This window comes from Dipodomys merriami, unplaced genomic scaffold (assembly GCF_024711535.1).
Source record: "Dipodomys merriami isolate MVZ:Mamm:240054 unplaced genomic scaffold, mDipMer1.0.p SCAF_59, whole genome shotgun sequence".
Taxonomy (NCBI): domain Eukaryota; kingdom Metazoa; phylum Chordata; class Mammalia; order Rodentia; family Heteromyidae; genus Dipodomys; species Dipodomys merriami.
The window spans coordinates 3226801-3247700 of record NW_027206168.1 but is presented as its reverse complement, the minus strand read 5'-3'; the positions used below and the strand labels follow the sequence as shown (position 1 = coordinate 3247700).

Below are 20900 nucleotides of genomic sequence, written 5' to 3'. Positions count from 1 at the left end.
TCACACACTTTACCTGCCCATTCCTCCATAACACTAGAAAAAAATTAGGGGAAGGGCAGGGTGTTGATAACTCATGCCTATAATGCTAGCTACTCAGGAGGCTGAGATCTGAGGATCGCCATTCAAAGCCAGCCCAGGCAGAAAGTACCTGAGACTCTTATCTCCAGTTAACCATCAGAAAACCAGAAGTGGAGCTGGCTCAAAGTGGTTAGAGCTCTAGCCTTGAGCAGAAAAGCTCAGGGACAGCCCTTGTTCAATAAAATAGATAAATTTAGAGGAAAGAATAGCAGGCAGAGTTGATGCCAATAGGGAGGACTAGAAAAAGATCACTTCTATGACCAAGACACATGTCCTTTGACTCATTGTACTTTTTTTTTCTTTTTTGTCAGTCATGGGGCTTTAACTCTGGGCTTATGCACTGTCCCTTAGCTCTTCAGCTCAAGGTTAGCACTCGACTACTTGAGCCACAGCACCACTTCCGGTATTCTGAGTGTTTTATTGGAGATAAGAGTGTGACTGGCCGTGTGCTCGTGACTCTCGCCTGTAATCCTAGCTACTCTGGAGGCTGAGATCTGAGGATCAACGGTTCAACGCCAGCTGGGGCAGGAAAAAATGTGAGACTCTTATCTCCAATTAACCACTAGAAAACTGGAAGTGGCTCTGTGGCTCAAGCTGTAGAGCGCTCGCCTTGAGCTGAAGAGTGCAGGAACAGTACCCAAGCCTAGAATTCAAGCCCCACAACCAAAAAAAAAAAAAAAAAAAAGTCTCACAGACTTACCTGCCTGGGCTGGCTTTGAACTGTGATCCTCAGATCTTAGCCTCCTGAGTAGCTAGGATTCATGACAGGGTTGTTCAGGGACACACATCTTGCACCCAGTACTTTGGCACAGCAGTCTGCGTGATGTGGACTCAGTAAATGTTTCTGCCTGGAGGTCAGACCAGTCAGCTAGAACTTAGAAACTACAAGTAACTGAAGCAGCTAGAGTCAACAAGCCCCATATCTATTCAATTGCTGGAAGTTGTCTTATAAGGAAGAATAGGGCTACAAGCCCTAGGATCCCTGTGAACCAGTATGTCCCTTTCCCCCAGACTCACCAGCCACACAAATAATTGCACCTGGAATCCTACTGTGGAGCACAGTTCATTTGTCTTGTTGGTTTATTGGCCTAGAGAGTTGGACACACACACAAATGCGGAGATAAATATTGGTCAGTTTCTCTAAATCAGGGTCCTCACTACTTATAGAGCTACAGTCTGTAGAATTCTAAATCTTGTGTGTTGTGGCACAGAACCAGTGGCTTTCCCATTCCATCACCCTCTTCCCTGGAAACATGAGGAAAGAGGGCACAAACAGACTGGATCATTTTCAACTGACAAAACTGCAAAATCCCAAATTTCCAACATGTGCAACATGAAACTCAGATTCCCAAGCTCAAATACATATAGTTTAATCTCCACTTTGTCACAATCTCATTTGTTGTCCAGAACCTCTAAATTCAGGAAGCTATTTGCCTTAACCATATTGTCAAAAAGTGTCTACAATCTCAATTCTTTCACAATGCCCATGGTTTTAGAATTTTGACCTAATCTGAAATTCAAATTCCCCACCATCTTCAGCCCCTTCCATTTTCCTGTGCCTGTGTTCCTAAGAGGAGTGCAGGTGAAGGGTATAGGGTGACTGTCATCACATCTGTCCCCTGCCTCCATGCTTTCCTCAGTCTCTCTTGTGGTTCCGCTCTGTGTGTGTGTATGTGTGTGTGTGTGTGTGTGTGTGTGTGTATACACACATATATATGTATATATATTTGTGTGTAGATCTCATATATATATGTATATATATACATATATGTATTCTTTATTATTATGTATTTTTCGCAGTTTTTCTAAAGTGCCAGAAACAAGATCAGTGGGAATTTTTAGTGATTTTTTTTTTTTTTGCATTTTTCCATTTAAACCTTTTCCTCTTTTAAAAATTGGAGCTTTTTACATTCAGTAGGAAATTCTTCACGCAGGCTATGGCCAAGACCAAGAAAAGTGCAAAGAGACAGAGGAGGAATGGAGTGACTCCTCTGTATTAAACATTCAGGGAGCCTGTCAAAATCCTTCCCTCACCAGGTGTCAGTGGCTCATGCCTGTAATCCTAACTACTCAGGAGGCTGAGATGTGAGGATCACAGTTTGAAGCCAGCCTGGGCTGTAAAGTCCCTGTGTGACTCTTTATCTCCAACTAACCACCAGAAAACTGGAAGTGGAGCTGTGGCTCAAAGTGGTAGAGTACTAGCTTTGAGAAAAGAGCTCAGGGACAGTGCCCTGGCCCTGAGTTCAAGCCCCACAACCAACCAAAAAAAAAAATCCTTCCCTCCCCTTTCCTATATGCTGGAAGGGTAGGAGGATGCTCCTGGGCCTCTACAAACTTACCTCCCTCCAAAAGCCATGATCTTGTCCTCTCTGTAGTTACTGAGAGGGCAGCCATCTTGGCAAAATAAAACAAGAAGTTAAAAAAAAAAAAAAACAGTAGCTGAGAGAAATGTTGCCATTTTGATGACAGTGACCTTTCTCCCTTTTTAAACTGCAGCTCCTCTAACTCCCACTTGTCAAATTTGTTCCCCCAAACTGGCTCTCCTCTTGACTTGAATGGAGGTGGATGGGATAGGAAATACTTATCCAATTACAGAGCAGGGAGGCTCTGTTTTCAAAAAGAACTAAGAACAAACATTTCTTCTTCTCCCCACTGGAAGGAAAAACGGACCCCTGACCAGGGTTAACTAGTGCAAATTAGGGATTAGGGACTATTTATGGTCCCTGCACCCCTTCCCTAGGCTGGGATCTTTGGGTGTAGGGAACTGAGTCAAAGATGGGGTATAAGGTGCTATTTTGGAGGGAAAGCTGGTGGGGATACCCCAAAGCCCACCAGGAGAGTAGGATGGTCCCCCCCAAACCATCTGGTGAGGACAGCAACACTGGGGAAGATGGGGGGAGGTAAGGGTGAAAGGTCATGTGCAAATCTTGGCTTACCCACTCATTGAATCCCCATAGTTTTTTTTTGTTTTTGTTTTTGTTTTTTTTCTGGCTATTTGGTCTAGTCTGGGAGAAACCATGAGGGGGGAAGCAGGTAGAACATAGATTCTTTTCCTCATCCCATATGGTGTCCTTGGCCCTCAAATCTGGTGTAGCCCAAAAGAGGCCATATGTAAAGGCAGGAAGAGGCATGATCTACTCACCTCTTTTCCCTTGGAAGAATCTGAGGGGTCACTGGATTTGAAAGTCAAGGTAGGAACCAAGAATTCCCTGTCCTGGACTGGAAAAGTGCTCAGTCATGAAACAGAGGTGTATCCTTTCCCCTAACACCTCCTTTGAACCTGGATTGGGCAAGGCCACCTCCAAAGTCTAGGAGCACAGGAAGAAGTATGGAAGATCCAAAGGCATGAGAGCCAAGGAAGGCATGGCATCTGGATGTGAAGGAAACAAGGACAGAGAAAAACCCACCCTTGGGAAGAACGGAATCCGCAGCCATGCTCCCAGGCAGGTGGGTGGGGCAGCTATCACAATGGTCTGGTCCAGGCCCTGGGCCACACAGAATGGAATGTGCTGGAAGCATCTGGGGAAGGACTCAGAAAGCTTCAGAAACAGCAGAGATAATGAAGTGAGAGATGTTTTCCCCCGCCTAGGTTTACCAATGAGGGGAGCAGGTTAGACATTCAGAGCTGGTGGGGGCTGTGAATAGAGATTCAGATAAGTATATTGCTCAGTTGCCCCAAGGGCTGGAGAAGGGGTGGGAGCTGGCCCTGCCCCTCAAGGGGGCCATTCCCTGGAGGAAGAGTGAGAGGGGCACAACTAAAGATCCCTTCCCAGGAGATGGGAAAACTACGATCTCACACGAAGCAGCCTGACCCCTGAGCTCCAGAGACCCCCAAGTCCCTGCACAAAAGTGTGGTGGGGCTCCCAAGGGGCAAAGGAGGCCAGGGAGCTGGTAGTGGTGGTGGGGGTTCAGGGAGGGTGGCATCTGGTGAAACGAGATCCGGGTCCCACAGCCTGGCTCACCCCACATCTCCCTTCTGCGTTCTGTCAACTCCTGCCCTTTCCCCTTCTCCCTTAGGAGGACCTGATGGAGGAAGAATTGGGGGTGGTGGAGTTGGGGGAGTAGGAGGAGCTGCTTGAGGATTCACTGTGTAGCTGAAGACTCCTGGCAGGAAGGGAAGGGCCCCCCCACCCTTCTCATCAGGTAGGACCATGTTGAGAGCAACTGGGAGAGCAGCCAAGTTGCTGAAGTTGTAAGGGTAGGCAGCCAGGAGCTGGGGGCCATAGACGAGCGGGTAGGGCTCCGGATAGAAGGTGACTTTTGCAGCTTCCATCTGGTCCCCCTGGGAAGCCCCCACTGGCCCCTCACCTCCAGCTTTGCCTCTGCCACCGCCAGGTTCCCGGCCACTCCCTATTAAGGCCAGGGGGAATTCCTGCACAGGAGGGTACCCATGGCTGCCCCCCACTGCTACTGGGGGTTCTTCACCCCCTGAGATGACAGGGTCCTGGAGTGAGGCCGTGTCTGGCGCCTCCTCAGCAGCAGCACCCCCACCTCCGGCCTCCCCACTGGAGGAGGACACTTGCATCTCTTGGGGAGCCTCCTCCTTGACAGCCCCAGGCCTGGTGCCAGCACTGCCCTTGGAGTAGGCGATGACAGGAGTGGGGGTCCCCCCAGACCGCTCGGCAGCATGCCTCTGTCCGTGTCGGCTCAGGGCAGCGGCTGTTTTGCACACCTTGGCGCAGTGAGGGCAGGTGAAGCGGGTAGAAGGCCTCCGTCCAGTCCTGGAGCTGTGCGAGCCCCCACTATGGGCTTCCTGGTGTTTCCGAAGCTTCCTCAGGTTGGGGAAGGTCTGGGCACAGTCCCCACAGTGGTGCCTCCGCTCACCGCGTGGCCGCCCTGTTGGGACTTCCAGGGCTGGGCTCTCTTCCCAGCCCCTCCGCTCCAGCTTCTGCCTCCAGCGTGGTGGTCGTCGACTTCGGGGAATCCCATTGCCCCCACTGCTGCCCCCGCTGGTGGCTCCAGCCTTGCGCTTAGGCTTGTAGGAATAGTAGGGCCTCCACAGCTGATCCTCCCCACTGGCCTTTGATTCTTCCTCATTGTCCTCCTCCTCCTCCTCTTCGTCCTCCTCTTCCTCTTCCTCACTCTCATCCACCTCCTCTCCGCTCAGATCCCCAGGACGCAGATCGGTTTCTGAGATGCGACGCTTGACAATGGCCTCCTCTCCAATTCTCACAGTGATCTGACACAGTGGGGGCGGAGCAGGTAGCTGGGAACCCCGGCCTGTTCCGGCAGCGGCTCCCCCAGCCCCCCCGACCCCACCCACGGGCTTGGCCGTGTAAGTCAGAGTCCGCCCTGCCCGAGGATTCCGGCTCTTGGTCTCCTCTGTGGCTGTGCCGGGCCCTGCAGCTGTGGCCGGGCTGACAGTGGTGGAGGCTGGGCGGGTGGGTGTGGCTGCAGGCTCAGGGGGCGGAGGCGGGTACTCCCGTTTCTTGGGGGGTCTTGGGGGAGCAGTGTAGGTGATGACTGAGGCGGCTTGGGCTCCTCCCGTGCTGGCCAGTCCACCCCCTGTTCCACCGCCGCTGCTGCTGCCGCTCCCGTGGACAATGACCGAGGGAGCTGGGTGGGCGAAGGTGATGACCGAGGGGGGCGGGCCAGGCTCGGGGGCAGGTGGGGGTTTGGGTGGGGGGCTGGATGGCATGGCCACAGGGGCTGGTGGGTGGAGGCGTGGAGAAAGGGGGGCCTCAGGAGCTCCTTGGCTGTAGGTCTTGTAGGGCCGCTTGGCTGCCCTCATGGGGAGCAGGCGGTACAGCTTGAGGGTGTTAAGCTTGGGCTTGTAGCCTCCATTGGGTGTCTTCTCGCTGGCTAGGAGGCCAGGGCTAATGCCGTGGAAGGCTCGCTGGTGGGTCTTCAGGTTATAGTAGGTGACAAAGGTTTCCCAACAGAAGATGCACTGGTACCTGGGTCAGGACAACAGGGAACAGGGCAGAAACAGAGTACGATGTCAGAAGCTCTGAAACCAGAGGCTCAGCTTCCTATGTCCTCTATAGCTCTCAAACCTCTATCGCCCACCGCCGTCTGCTCACTCTCCTTCCATGCAGCTTGCCTCGCCCCGCCAGCCTCAGGTGGGGCCCCAGTCCCAGCTCAGCAGCTCCTACCCACTGCATGACTCTTGGCCTCAGCTGTGAATTGGGAATAATTGTGCATTCTAACTCCCAAAGCCTTCTTCTGAAGCACCAATGCCAGAATGGGGAAATGACTTAGGAACAGATGCACTATGGAAATACCAGGTGCCGTTTGGAGTATTATAAATACTGGCAGGCATGGCTACATTCTGAGTCTTCTCCGGTGAGGATAATTTTCTTATCTCTTCTTTTCTTTCCTCATAGCAACCAAGCCAGAGTATGGCAAGCAAGTTGCTGATATATACCAGGAAGGAACTGGGGCTGGAGGGAGGCAGGTTGTTGGTGGGTGAATGATCAGGGGTCAGGACACAAGGGTGGATGTATGACTTGCCGGGCCCCATGCTCTGCCCATTCTCTCTCTTGGCCTCTTGCCCCCTCCCCGCTTCCTCCCATGACCCAGGCCCTGGCCACTCACCTGCGCTCCCCAGTGTGCCACACCTCATGCTTAGTGCGGTACTCAGCCAAAGCAAACACCTTCTCGCAGTAGCGGCAGGGGTACTTCCTCCGCCAGGAGTGCACATTGCTGTGGCGCTTTAGGCTGGACAGGGTCACGTAGGAACGCTCACAGGCTGCACACACATAGAGCACGTGGCCACCCACTACCTTCACCAAGTGCTCAGGGCCACCTCGGAAGCTCACTGGTGAAGGCAGGGCTGAGGCATCCACTCCTGCAGGACCACCAGGGCCAGGGCCTCCAGCTCCCAGTCCTGTAGACACCCGAGAATTGGCTCCCCGTCGACACTGAGCCTCATGGGTCTGTAGCCGCTTGGGATGGATGAAGGTTTTTCCACATCGAGGGCAGGGCAGAGACCGCCTGGACAGTGGAGGCTGTGAGTCTGGGGTCTCCATCTTGTCATCCTCCCACTCTCCATCTGGCCTAGGCCCAGGATGGAAGCTGTCTTCTTCAGGTTGTGAAGTGGCCACAGGGGCTGGAGTGGGAGGTACCCAGGCATCACCTCCCTCCCCTAGGCCTTGCAGGCGTGAGATGCCCAGTCGACGGCCCAGGGCTCCAATCTCTGCTACAGCTGCCCCATCCCCTCCACCATCAGGAAGTGCAAGCCGGGCACTATAGATGAAGTTGAGGACATCAGAGAAGGCAGCTGCTGGGACCCCTGGCAGCTCCAAGACCCGGGGTGGGGATGAAGCAGAAGGGGAGGTTGGAGGGGGAGAAGAGGAGGAGGAAGAAGAGGAAGAATAGGAGGAGGAGGAAGAGGCAGCTGTGGTGGTTGTAGGATTAGGAGCTGAGCCCCCAGTAACTGGTGGGAGGGCAAGTGGGGCTGAAGCTAGCAGAGCCTCTCTGAAGAAAGGACTTGAGGCAGCCAGGACGCTGCGGTGAGCTGGGAACTTGGTGTCTCCGGCTATAAGGGTGACATCACAGAAGAGGCCACGGAGCCGCTGTTCATTGAGCTGTCGCAGGACAGCCGGGGCATGGGATGGATCTGTCACCTCTGCAGGGGGTGGCATGGCGCCAGCCTAGGGAAAGAAAGAGGCCAGGGAGAATCTCAAAGGCTGGGCATAGTTCAGGGGCTTCTGAGTCCAGTTGATGAACTGGGAGGAAGTCAGAGGCTGCTGGTCAGAATCTGGTGGAAATCTGAGTCACAGATGTCCGGGGTTAACCCAAGTCTGGCCAATGTCCAAAACTAGAATATCTAATATGTAGACCGGAAAAAGCCAGTGATATTTTAGGTCACAGTGAAGGCTAAGGCCTTCTATCCTCCAAAGTCACAGATTAATGCAATGCAAACCTCTCTGTCACTGGAAGGAGAAAAAGCTCCCCCATAACCATTTCCTGTCACTCCCCAGCCAGGATAAAATGGATGCCCTTGCTAGCCTGCTCCTAAAGGTGCAATTTCTCCTAGCTACAGTCTGTACAGCATTCTCACCTGAGAACACAGCCAACATGGAGTAGAGTGGGAGATGGCTCAGTGAGTCCTTTCTGCCCAGCCTCCTCCTGTGGAGAAACAGAAACCACGTCAAAGGATCTGTGTGGAAGAGAAAGAAGAGTTGTCAGGATGGAAACTAGGAAGGAAGAGACCCCAGGAAATAGGCACTGGGAAGCTGTCAGGGTCAAAGAGGGTCCCAGATCTGTGCTGTAAACCCTGATCTCTCCCAGGAGCGTGTCAGGTTGCTTGGCCACATCCAATCAGACCTCAAAGCTCACACAGATTATTGCAGTCTTGCGCTCTGTTGGCCCTGAGAAATACAGCAACAAAGTAATTTGTATATTCCCAATTCATCAACACCACAACAGCACAAGCACAGTTCAATTCTCATTGGCTCAGGAAAGCCTGACAGATCACTCTTTTTTTTTTTCTTTCTTTCTTTCTTTTTTCTTTTTGGTTGGTTGTGGGGCTTGAACTCTTGGTCTGGGCACTGTCCCTCAGCTCTTCAGCTCAAGGTGAGTGCTCTACCACTTGAGCCACAGCGCCACTTCGGGTTTTCTGGTGGTTTATTGGAGATAAGAATCTCACGGATGGGGCTGGGAAGGTAGCTCAGCGGTAGAGTGTTTGCCTTGCAAGCATGAGGCCCTGGGTTCGGTTCCTCAGCACCACATAAACAGAAAAAGCCAGAAGTGGCGCTGTGGCTCCAGTGGTAGAGTGCTAGCCTTGAGCTGAAATGCTGAGGGACAGGGCCCAGGCCCAGAGTTCAGGCCCCATGACTGGCAAAAAAAAAAAAAAAAAAAGAATCTCACAGACTTTCCTGACCAGGCTGGCTTTGAACTGTGATCCTCAGATCTCAGCCTCCTGAGAAGCTAGGATTACACTTGGCTTGACAGATCACTCTTAAATGCACTTGGCCCAGTCTTGGGGCTGAAAGGAAATCAAAGATTTGTATGTTGTCTTTTATCACAATGAGTTTATTTATATATCCAAATAAAGCATTTTTTAAATTGGATCAAACTATAGCTACTCAAATTAGGAGAAGGCCTCTTCACAGACTTCCAGTCCTATAAATGTTAGAGAAGATTTATGAACCCAGTGCCAGGTAAGCACTGATGCATGCATAGGACCTTGCTTACTTACTCTGGTCTCCAGAAGGCACTGGAAAGGTCATCAGACCAGCAATGAGGAATCCTGGGTCTCACTTTTTAACTCTGACACTTGGTGGACTACAGATTTGGCTTTAAGAGGGAGCAAAGGCCACCCTCACCTCACCTTTTGCCAAAATGCTCATCCAAAAGGAAGAGCAGGTGACCCAAGCCCAAGTTATGGCACTCATCAGCCAGAGAGCACCTGACAGTTGATTCCCTCCTAGGCACAAGAGGGTCCTGGGTTCTCCTTTTTCGACTGAAAATCTGACTTCCAGAGCCATACAAGCATCTTATCCAAATCCACACAGGCCTGCAGACCTCACAGCTCTAGCTGCTCTCATTCTTCCTCCAGGGAATTCTAGCCTCTTTCTGTGGCATCTTTCCCAAATGTCCTGAGTCACATATATCTTCTGAAATATCCTGCATCAGGAGTTCATCAATTCTTACCCGAAAATTGTTACCCACAAAAATGTTCCTTTCCGGGGCTGGGAAGGTGGCTCAGTGATAGAGCGCTTGCCTTGCATGCTCGAGGCCCTGGGTTCGATTCCTCAGCACCACATAAGCAAAAAGAAAAAAGCTGGAAGTGGCGCTGTGGCTCAAGTGGTAGAGCACTAGCCTTGAGCTGAAGAGCTGAGGGACAGCGCCCAGGCCCAGAGTTCAGGCCCCACAACTGGACCCCCCCCCAAAAAAAGTTCCTTTCCTATTTATGGCTTTGACACCTCTCCTGGACAAGAAGCAGCAAGATGGTAAATAGGGTGGTATTCAAAAGGTTTAGTTTGTAACAACTCGGACTGCCAGACACAGACTAAGAAACTGGTCGAATGTTACGTAGTTCTTGGAACTGGAGGCATAGCTCAAGTGGTGGAGTGCCAGCCATGAGAAAAAAAAAAAAAAAAAGCCAAGTGAGAACTCGAAACCCTGAACTCAAGCCCCAGTACTAACATAAAGCAACAACAAACATTACCCAGTCCATTCCTGGATAGTGAATAGGCTGTATGTCTGGTGAAAGGGACCTTACCTCATTATGGGCTGTGTTCAGATACCTCACCCTTCCATGGCAATCTCTGGACCACTGGAACCCTAACAGCCAGTACTTTATTTGCATTCTTTCTTTTTTTTTTTTTTCCTTCATTACTACCATAAAAAGTTTCAGTTAGCATCCCCACTTTGACTGAGGCTCAGATAAACTAGATAGGTTGCTCAGTTAGTAGCCAGGCTGGGATCCGATCTCACAAAATTTGGCTTCACAGCTTGTGTTCCCCAATGACTTCACGAAACTACGCTGAACAACATACTTATAGCCCCTATTTTAGTGCCACTAGCCAATTTGGCTCTCACCTGTGTGAAAATTAGAAGGCCCCTTCCATCAGGAAAGAATGAGTGAAGTCAATGTCCAATTATAGTCCCCATTTACCCATGTCCAGACCTGCCCACCTGCAGGCTGTATGTTGCAGGCTGGATGAGGGCTGCTATGATATTTAGATGAAGACTTTCAGGATTTATTAGAGCCTCCCTGGACTAACACTTATAGATTATCCAATCATCCAGAATCATCATCATCATGGTCTTTTTGTTGTTGTTGGTCATGAGCCTGGGCACTGTCCCTGAGCCCTTTCACTCAAGGCTAGCTAGCACTCTACCACTTGAAGCCACAGTATCACTTCTGGTTTTCTGGTGGTTAATCAAAGATAAGTGTCTCACGGATTTTCCTGGCTGGGTAGCTTTGAACCGTGATCCTCAGATCATGGTTGAGTAGCTAAGATTACAGGCATGAGCCACCAGCATGAAGCCTCATCATGGTCTTTGTAGATACCATTTGTGAGACATTTTTGTGCAAAGTATTTTATCTGCATCATTTCATTTCAACACTCAAAATGATCATATAATGAGGAAATTAAACATTCAGCCCATTTTTCAGGGAATGTAGTGGTGGAGTGATTGGCCCTTGGTCTTGTTGCTAAACCAACTGAGGTTTGGACCCAGCTGTCCAGATTTCATCTGTCTCAAACTGGGCCCTGCCTGCAAGGGCTCATGATAAATAAAGAAGATGCTAGCTACATAACCCTAGAAAAATTACTTAACTTCTCTGAACCAAAACTGCCTGTCTAAGGATGGGACAAGAATGATTAATAGTCCTCATTTTGTGGGATTGCAATAAAGATTTCTCAAATTGGGGAGAATACTGAACATGTAAGGCATATTTCCATGTCATTATTCCCTATACAGTACAGTCTAACAACTATATGTCTTTTTTATTTTTGTTGCTCATGGGGCTTGAACTATGGGGCTGGGTGTTGTCCCTCAGCTCTTCAACTCAAGACTGGCACTCTATCACTTAAGCCACAGTGCCACTTCTGGTTTTCTGGTGGTTAATTGGAGATGAAAGTCTCACGGAATTTCCTGGCCAGTCTGGCCAGGAAATCTCAGCCTCCTCAGTAGCTAGGATTAGAGGTATAAGCCACCAGCGCCTGGCTTCCCTGAGCTTCCTTTGAGCAAGACTGCTAGCACTCTACCACTTGAGCCACAGCCTTTTCTAGTTATGTGGTACTGAGGAAGTGAACCCAGGGCTTCATTCATACTAGGCAAGCACTCTTTCACTAAGCATAAACTCATTTTTTTTTGTTAGTCATGGGCCTTGAACTCTGGGCCTAGGCACTGTCCCTCAGCTCTTCAGCTCAAAACTAGTGCTCTACCACTTGAGCCACAGTGCCACTTCCAGTTTTTCTGGTAGTTTATTGAAGATAAGGGTCTCACGTACTTTTCTGCCTGGGCTGGCTTTGAACCATGATCCTCATATCTCAGCCTTCTGAGTAGCTAGGATTACAGGCATGAGCCACTGGCGCCCGGCTCTGTGGTATATGTGCGATAGTATTAGGTATTATACATGAGCTAATTTTTATGTGTGTGTGTCAGTCCTGGAGCTTGAACTCAGGGCATGGATGCTGTCCCTTCGATTTTTCACTCAAAGTTAGTGCTCTTCCATGTGAGCCACAGCTCCACTTCTGACTTTTCTGGTGGTTACTTGGAGACGAGTCTCTCAGTGGGAGAAAAACAAAGGAGGGGGCAATAATGCCCAACAAGAAATGTACTCATTACTTTACCAATGTAACCGTAACCTCTCTGTACAGCATCTTTATTTATTTATTTATTTATTTATTGGGTCCAGTCGTGGAGCTTGAACTCTGGGCCTGGGCATTGTTCCTCAGCTCTTCAGCTCAAGGCTAGCACTCTACCACTTGAGCCACAGCGCCACTTCCGGCTTTTTCCTTTTGGCTTATGTGGTGCTGAGGAATCGAACCCAGGGCCTCGAGCATGCAAGACAAGCACTCTACCACTGAGCCACCTTCCCAGTCCCTGTACAGCATCTTTACAAGAAAATAAAATTAAAAAAAAAAAAAAGAGTCACAGACTTCTGTCCAGCTTGGCTTTGAACAGCAATCCTCAGATGTCTAGCATAAGTGAGATAATTTAAAATACATGGGAGAATGTGTGGAGATCAGATGAATTATGTCTTTTTTTTTTTTTTGGTCAGTCATGGTTCTTGAACTCTGGGCCTGGGTGCTGTCCCCGAGCTCTTCAGCTCAAGGCTAGCACTCTACCACTGGAGCCACAGCACCAGTACCAGTTTTCTGGTGGTTTATTGGAGATAAGAGTTTCATGGGATCTCCTGCCCACGCTGGCTTTGAACCTCGATCCTCAGATCTCAGCCTCCTGAGTAGCTAGGATTACAGGCATGAGCCACTAATGCCCAGCGAATTATGTCATTTTTATAGTTGAACATTCAAGGATTTCAGGATCTGTGGGGCATCCCAGAACCAAATCTCCCATGGACACAGAGTGACAATAGTACCAGGTCTTACAATCAATCCTGGAAAATGGAGGGCAGTGATTAAAAAAAAAAAAAAAAAAAAAAAAAAAAAAAACCTTCAAGTTTAAGTTTAGTGGCTCTGTGGTTTTAGGTTTTTATTGTTTTTATTCTTTTATTTTTTTTTAATTTTTTGGTGCCAGTCCTGGGGCTAGGACAGGGCACTGGTGGCTCATGCCTGTGGCTGAGATCTGAGGATTGTGGTTCAAAGCCAGCCTGGGCAGGAAAGTCTGTGAGACCCTTATCTACAATAAACTATGCAAAAAAAAAAAAAAAAAGACTAGAAACAAAACAAAACAAACAAAAAAGTATTAGAGTACTAGCCTTGAGCAAAAGAAACTCAAGGACAGTGCCCAGGCCCTGATTTCAAGCCCCAGGACTGGGGAAAAAAAAAAAAAATCTAAGAAGCATGATGCTGGTGGCTTACACCTGTAATCCTAGCTATTCAGAAGGCTGAGCTCTGAGGATCGTGGTTCAAAGCCAGCCCTGGCAGGAAAGTTGGAGAGACTCTTATCTCCAAATAACCCCCAGGAAACTGTGGTCAAATGGGAGACCGCTAGCCTTGAGCTGAAGAGCTCAGGGAAAAGCACCCAGGCCCAGAGTTCAAGCCCCATGACCGACAAAAAAAAAAAAAAAAAAAAAAAATGTAGGTATGGAACAAATGATAAGAGCATCAGCCTTGAGAGAAAAAGCCAAATGACAGCAGAAAGCCCTGAATTCAAACCCAAGTAGTAGCATCAAGAAAACAAAACAGGGGCTGGGAAGATGGTTCAGTGGTAGAGTGCTTGCCTTGCATGTGTGAGGCCCTGGGTTCGAATCCTCAGCACCACATAAGCAGAGAAAGCTGTGGCTCAATTGGTAGAACACTAGCCTTGAGCTGAAGAGCTGAGCGACGTCGCCCAGGCCCAGATTTCAGGACCCATGGCTGACAAAAAAAGAAAAAAAAAACCCAAAACAACAACAACAATGGTAAATGAGAAAGAATTTGCTTACAAAATCTGACTGGAGCCAGGTGCTGGTGGCTCACGCCTGTAATCCTAACTACTCAGGAGGCTGAGATCTGAGGATCTCGGTTCAAAGCCAGCCTGGGCAGGAAAGTCCGTGAGACTCTTATCTCCAATTAACTACCAGAAAAATGGAAGTGGCACTGTGGCTCAATTGGTAGAGTGCTATCCTTGAACTGAAGCGCTCAGGGACAGCGTCCAGTCCCCATGACCACCACCACCACCAACAAATCTGACTGGAAGCTGGGCATGAAAATTATTACCTATAATATGCAAGAAGAAATATACCCTCAGGAGGCGAGGCAGGAGAATGACAGTTTGAGGCCAACCTGGACTATATACAAGATCCTGTCACAAAAAGAGCAGGGGAAGCTGGGTGCTGGTGACTCATGCCTGTAATCCTAGCTATTCAGGAGGCTGAGATCTGAGGATCATGGTTCAAAGCCAGCCCAAGCAGGAACGTCTGTGAGATTCTTATGTCCAGTTAACCACCAGAAAACTGGAAGGGGCTCTGTGGCTCAAGTGGTAGAGCTCTGGCTTGAGCTGAACAGCTGAGGGACAGCGCCCAGGCCCAGAGTTCAAGCCCCATGAGTAACCAAAAAAAAAATTTTTTTTTATAACTTGATGACATTCCAGGTACAAATTGCCTGGTATATTTCTAGGGGCTTTTACACATACCTTACAGTAAGTGTTCATCCAATTTTTTTTTTTTTTTTGTCGGTCATGGGGCCTGAACTCTGGGCCTGGGCGCTGTCCCTCAGCTCTTCAGCTCAAGGTTAGCACTCTACCACTTGAGCCACACAGCACCACTTCCAGCTTTTTCTGCTTATGTGGTACTGATGAATCAAACCCAGGGTTTCATGCATGCAAGGCAAGCACTCTACCACTGAGCCACCTTCCCAGCCCATCCAATTTTTTGGTGTGCCAGTTCTAGATCTTGAACTCAGGGACTAGGAACTGCCCTGAACATTTCCGATGACACTCTTCCACTTGAGTTACAGCTCTGCTTCCAGCTTTTTGGTGGTTAATTAAAGGTAAGAATTTCACAGACTGTCCTGCCTGGCCTGACTTCAACCTGTGATCATCAGATCTCAACCTCCTGAGTAGCTAGGATTACAGAAGGGAGCCATTGGCACCCAGCTACAGGCTCCCAATTTTACACAAGAGGGAACTAAGATTCAGAAAGGGATGTACCCTTTGCTCAAGGTCAACCAGCTTGTAAGCAGCAGAGTTAAGATTTGAATTCAGGCCTAGCTGCCCCAGATGATGAATACCTCTCAGCCATACCGCTGGATCCTGTCCTGAAGGGCATATGGTGGGCCAACTGATTACATAAATCACACAAAGCCTCACATGCTAAGTGCTAAATGTGTCATGTCTGACTCCACCCTTTCCCTCGGCGGGCCCCCAAACCTAGCTGTCACCACGTCTGGCTGAAACTGTGAGAGCTTGGGAATGGCCCTGCCCTTGACCTCCCTCTAATTCAAGTCCTTTTTTTTTCCCCCCGGTAATGGGGCTTGAACTCTGGCCCTCAACACTGTCCCTGTGCTCTTCACCTCAAAGCAAGCACTCTTCCATTTGAGCCACAGTGCTACTTCCTGTTTTCTGGTGGTTAATTGGAGATAAGAGTCTCACGGACTTTTCTTCCTCAGGCTGGCTTTGAACCACAATCCTTAGATCTCAACCTCCTGAGTAGCTAGGATTACAGGAATGAGTCACTGGCACCTGGCTTCAAGTACTTCTTAACACTCATGGTCCAAAGTCATAGGCTCCTAGCTAGCCTCCTGTCTATAGGTATACCTTCCACTCTGCTTTCCCCCATCCAGAGTCAGAATTCCTAACTGGTGATCCTTAGTCATTATGCCAGGGCCCAAAACTATCCCAGATCCCTACTGAGTCCAGAATGAAGTTCAAATTCCTCCAATAGGCACTCAGAAGCCCTGGTTGAGCTCCAGGCTCCCCTTAATCCCTTTATCTTTCTTTCTTTCTTTCCTTCCTCCCTTCCTTCCTTTCCTCCTTCCTTCTTTTCCTCCTTCCTTCCTTCCTTGTTAATACTAAGACTTTAATTCAGGGTCTTAGTGCTGTACCTTTTCCACTCAAAGCTGCATCTCTGGGCTGGGAATGTGGCTTAGTGGTAGAGTGCTTGCCTAGCATGCATGAAGCCCTGGGTTTCATTCCTCAGTACCACATAAACAAAAAAGGCCAGAAGTGGTGCTATAGCTCAGGTGCTAGCCTTGAACAAAAGCAGCTTGGGACAGTGTCCAGGCCCTGAGTTAAAGCCCCAGGACTGGTAAAACAACAACAGCAACAAAAAAAAAAACCCAAACCCTGCATCTCTACAACTTGAGCCACACCTCCATCATTTCCAGTTTTGTTTTGTTTTGTTTTGTTTTTGTTTTTGTTTTTGTCAGTCATGGGACTTGAATTCAGGGCCTGGATACTGTCACTGTCTTTCACTCAAGGCTAGAGCTCTAGCACTTCCAGTCACAGCGCTAGTTTCAGTTTTCTGGTGGCTAATAGTGCAGATGAGTCTCATGGACTTTCCTACCTGGGCTGGCTATGAACCTAGATTCTTAGATCTCAGCCTCCTGAGTAGCTAGGGTTACATGTGTGAGCCACCAGCACTGGTGGCTTTTTTATTTTTAATTATTTTATTTTCACTTCCAGCTTTTTGATGATTAATTGAAGATAAATAAGAGTCTCACTGACTGCCTAGGCTGGCTTAAGACCTTGATCCCCAGACTTCAGCCTCCTGAATAGTTAAGTATTACATGCATGAGCCACTTTACCAGTGTTCCCTTAATTTTGACTGTGCCATTCTCTCCTCAAACACCCTGTGTGCGCTCTAGTTTCTGCATGCCTACCTCCATGCTTTTGCCTAGACGGGGTAGGGGGGTGGAGGGTGAGGGCTTTCCTGCCAGCAGTGCCCTTTCCATGACTTCTCAATACAATTCCAAAATGTTAAGATCGAACTGAAATGCAAGCTCTTCGTTGAGCCTTACAGACTCACAGAACAATAATCTCTCCTTCCTCTGATTCATCAACATTGTGTGCCTCTATGGCCAGGACCCACATAACACAACAGCAAAGACCTAGGTTCTCATGGCCTACGCTGGGATTCCCAAGAGCACACTTGTCTTTGGAAATGGAAAGAGTGCAAGTGGGAGAGTTCGTGAAGATGTTCAGAAAGGTAGCAGAGCACAGCTTCAAGGCCACAGATTCAGCCAGGTGCAGTGGTTCATGCCTGTGATCCTAGCTACTCAGGAGGCTGAGATCTGAGGATTGCAGTTCGAAGTTTGCCTAGGCAAGACAGTCTATGAAATTATCTCCAGTTAGCTAGGAAAAAAAAAAAAAAAAGGAAGTGGAGGTGTGGCTCAAGTAGTAGAATGCCAGCTTTGAGCGAACAAACTAAGGGACAGTGCCTAGGCTCTAAGTTCAAGTCCTCGTATGGGCACAAAACAAAACCACAGATTCTAGAACCCAATTGCATGGGTTCAAAATGAGCTTTAACTCTCTCTAGCTAAATAACTTAGGGGATATTGCTTAACTTCTCTGAGCTTCAGTTACCTCAACCTGAAAAAGTGAGGTACTCTGAGTACCTACCATGAAGACTGGATAGACAATGGGATGTAAAACCCTGGGAACTGTGCCTGGTATATAGCCCAAACCAAATGTTATGGCTATTATTATTAGCAAAGCCAAGAGAAAGAGATTCTTGGTCCTGGCAGAGGGCTGCCAAGGGCTGTTTCTGCTTCTCAAGTCTGTTTCCTATGCACTCTTGGAAGGTAAGGTAGGTCAGACAGTAAGACCCATTTTACAGGTGTGGAACTGAGGGCATGCTCAGGGAAATGCCAGTGAGGAAGCTGCAGAGCCGCCATAACTCTTGATTGTGGTGTAGGGCTACTGTCTTGCACCTGCTGTTCAGGCCTCACATGGCAGCCAGTTCCCTCCCCACACAGAGGATCCAGCCAAGGTACCCTCCGACCTCCTTGTCTGCACATATCCTCCCACAAGCCAGGCGCAGTACAGTGTATACAACTGGAGCAAACAGGCATGTACGCATGCGTGCACACATGCATGCACGCGTGCACACACACACACACACACACACACACACACACACAACCTACTGAAGGGCCCAGGCCCCAAAGGTGAAGAAAACCTGTTCTGAGGAATCTGCCTACTGAGCAAATTCTGTCTGAGGCCCTTCTAATCACAGGAGTGGTGCCCAGTGTGCGTCAGAGATCCCCCGCAAGGAGGAGATAGAGGGAGAGGATGAGTGAGCAAGAGCGAGTGAGCGAACGAACCGGGAGGAGCTGAAAACTTCACATCTTTTTTTTGTTTTTTTTTTTTCCATTTTAGTGACAAAAGTCACACCCGACCTTTACATAAACATGGCCAAGGAGCCACTCTGTCTAAGCTCACTTCCCTTGCAGGCGCCAAGACTCTCCTCCCAGTGACCCTGACCACTGGGTGAGGGGCAAGCAACAGACCCTGGAAAAGACAAGCCGTACCACCCCATGCCTCCTGCCTGCTGCTCCTACTCTGCCCATATTTATCTCCCCGACTTTCTTTAACATTCCTTTGGCAGCCCCACACCACCAGTTAAGCACAAGAAAGGTAAGCACACACACAGCTATGGCTGGTCTCTGGATCTAAGGCCCACATTGCCCTGTCATGCCACCTCTGGCCCCACAAATGTTTTCTGTTTGCCTCCCAACCCTACAGACAGTCCAGACAGGCCCCCACAAACAACGTCACCAAAGAATCCTGTGGAGGATGGTGCAAACACACAGCCTTCTTGCTTGGCTGCCCACAATCACACAACTTGCATATCCCACCCAGAGCCCCTCACACCGGTGCCAGCAGACCCGCAGGCACCCTAGACACACCCTAGGGTTTCTCACTTCCCTTGTGGTCAGTGGGATTTGAGTTCCAGATAGGCAAATCCCCTTGCAACTTGCTCATCACACACACAAACCTAGCCATCCGCCTGACCTCGCCACAACTGGACCACACCTCAGCAGAGCTACAGAAACAGGACCCTGACATCCCTTCTGACTCAAAAGTCCGCAACTTGTCCCTTCAAATGGAAACATCCTGGCGCCCTCCATAGCATATACCCGACAGGCCAGCCACTCAGAGAACAACTGTTTACATAAACAGTTCCTATGTGCAACTCAAGACATGCGTGCAAGAAAACATACATGAACAAACTGTGCTCAAGGTATTATGCTCTCCTTAGAATGTCTGTCACCCAGAGCCACAGAGCCATATCTGGTAATTCTGCTCCACAACACTGGATACCCCTCCTGGCTGTCTATTTCTATGGCCCAGTTGAGGGCCTTACCTGGACCCTTGGGTGCTAGAAGAGCAAACGGTGGTGCCCAGGGCACTTTACCTTGCCCCACAACACGGCAGGGAGATACAATCTCCGAGACTCGCAGCTACAACCCTGCCCCGACGGGCTGGCGGTTCCGGGGGCTCCTGCTTTCAATGCACACCCCGAACACCCCAACTCTGGGGCGCTCAGCGGCCCACCCCTCCCCCCCTCTCTGCCTGGCTCCTACGCCATCGCCCTTCCAGCAGTTTGCAGCGCTAGCCCGGGCTCACACCCGCCCCACCCCACCCCCAACCTGCCCCACAGAGGGAGGGGGACATGAGGCTGCAGAATTAACCCTTCAGGAGTGAAGGCGACCCCCCTCCACCCCCTTGATGGTCCCGGGTAGTTGGGTCCCCCGGCCACCGCTCACTCGGACGCCATACCAGGGCCCTCCTTTAGTCCCCCCCCCCCCAGCGCTGTGTGCTGCCGGGGGCGGGGCCTACTCAGCCCCCGACCCCTGCGCCCCCAGGTCAACTCCAAAGGGGAGCGGTCTGGGCGTGGGGCGCGGCCGGGGCCCCCGCGGCGCCGGGCAGCGGGGAGGGGTCCCGGCAGTGGGCTCCGGTCCGCCCTGGCTCTGCCCGGTTCGCCCCGGGGCCCACCTGACTGCGATGGCGCCGTGTCCACCAGGCCCGGCTCATCACCGTGGCCGCCCCCGGCCGCTCCGGTTTCGCCCGCCTCCAGCTCTGGCTCTGGCTTCGGCCCGGGCCCCCCCAGCGCCCGGCCCCGGCCCGGCCCCGCCGCCGCCGCCGCCGCTGACATCATCGGCTCCCCCCGCCCCGGTCCTACCCCCACCCCCACCCCCGGAAACAGTCCCCCCCCCCCCCCAGCGCCACCACCGCCGCCGAGACGAGGCCGGCGCAGCGCAGCCGGCACCGGCGGCACCAGGCTCCAGCATCCGATGGCCTCCGCCAGGCCGATCCCACGCAGGGAACCGCGAGGCGCAGGCCCACGGATAGGGTGGACACCGCGCGGGGGCATGCTAGGCTGCAGTACCCCCGAGGGGCGCACGACAACCCGCTCTGGGAAGGACACCCCCTGCCCGCCCTTTCTCCACGCGCCCTTCATTCCGCGGTGACACACGCGCAGAATGAGCACACACAACCCATCCTCTGGGGTCGCAGATACAGGGTGGAGTCCGTGAGACCCACAGAACCCGGGTCAGCACGTTCATGGGGCTTCCTTGGGCGCGCGTGTACACATACACACAGAGGAATGTGTGGGGATGTCACTGGGCCCACAGGCAAGAAGACTTTAACCCTACATAGTGAAGCACATATCTATGACAACCACATCAGATAAACATGCAGCTGAGCACTTTGCCTCCACCAACAGAAATAGCCACATCCATATATTTGTACATAAATACAGATGTTTTGCTGTGGCTTATTTGCACCAGCAAAACACCAGGTGGAAGTAG

General features: G+C 50.5%; 1 protein-coding gene across 1 annotated transcript; it reads right to left on the bottom strand.

Annotated features, from left to right (window-relative positions):
- Positions 1 to 1128: 1128 nt before the first annotated feature.
- Positions 1129 to 20197, bottom strand: Zbtb4 (zinc finger and BTB domain containing 4). Its single transcript, XM_070001506.1, has 4 exons — positions 20083 to 20197; positions 8084 to 8151; positions 6616 to 7673; positions 1129 to 5975 (listed from the first exon to the last, which is right to left on the bottom strand). The coding sequence occupies exons 3-4, from the start codon at positions 7662 to 7664 to the stop codon at positions 4037 to 4039; spliced, it is 2988 nt and encodes a 995-aa protein (XP_069857607.1). The 5' UTR covers positions 7665 to 7673; positions 8084 to 8151; positions 20083 to 20197; the 3' UTR covers positions 1129 to 4036.
- Positions 20198 to 20900: the final 703 nt, after the last annotated feature.

Bases quoted from the DNA above. Each gene is read 5' to 3' on its own strand.
- Zbtb4 (XM_070001506.1), bottom strand. From the start codon at position 7,664: ATGCCACCCCCTGCAGAGGTGACAGATCCATCCCATGCCCCGGCTGTC. The intron at 5,976-6,615 runs GTGAGTGGCCAG...GTCCTGACCCAG, and splicing joins TGGCACACTGGGGAGCGCAG to GTACCAGTGCATCTTCTGTT.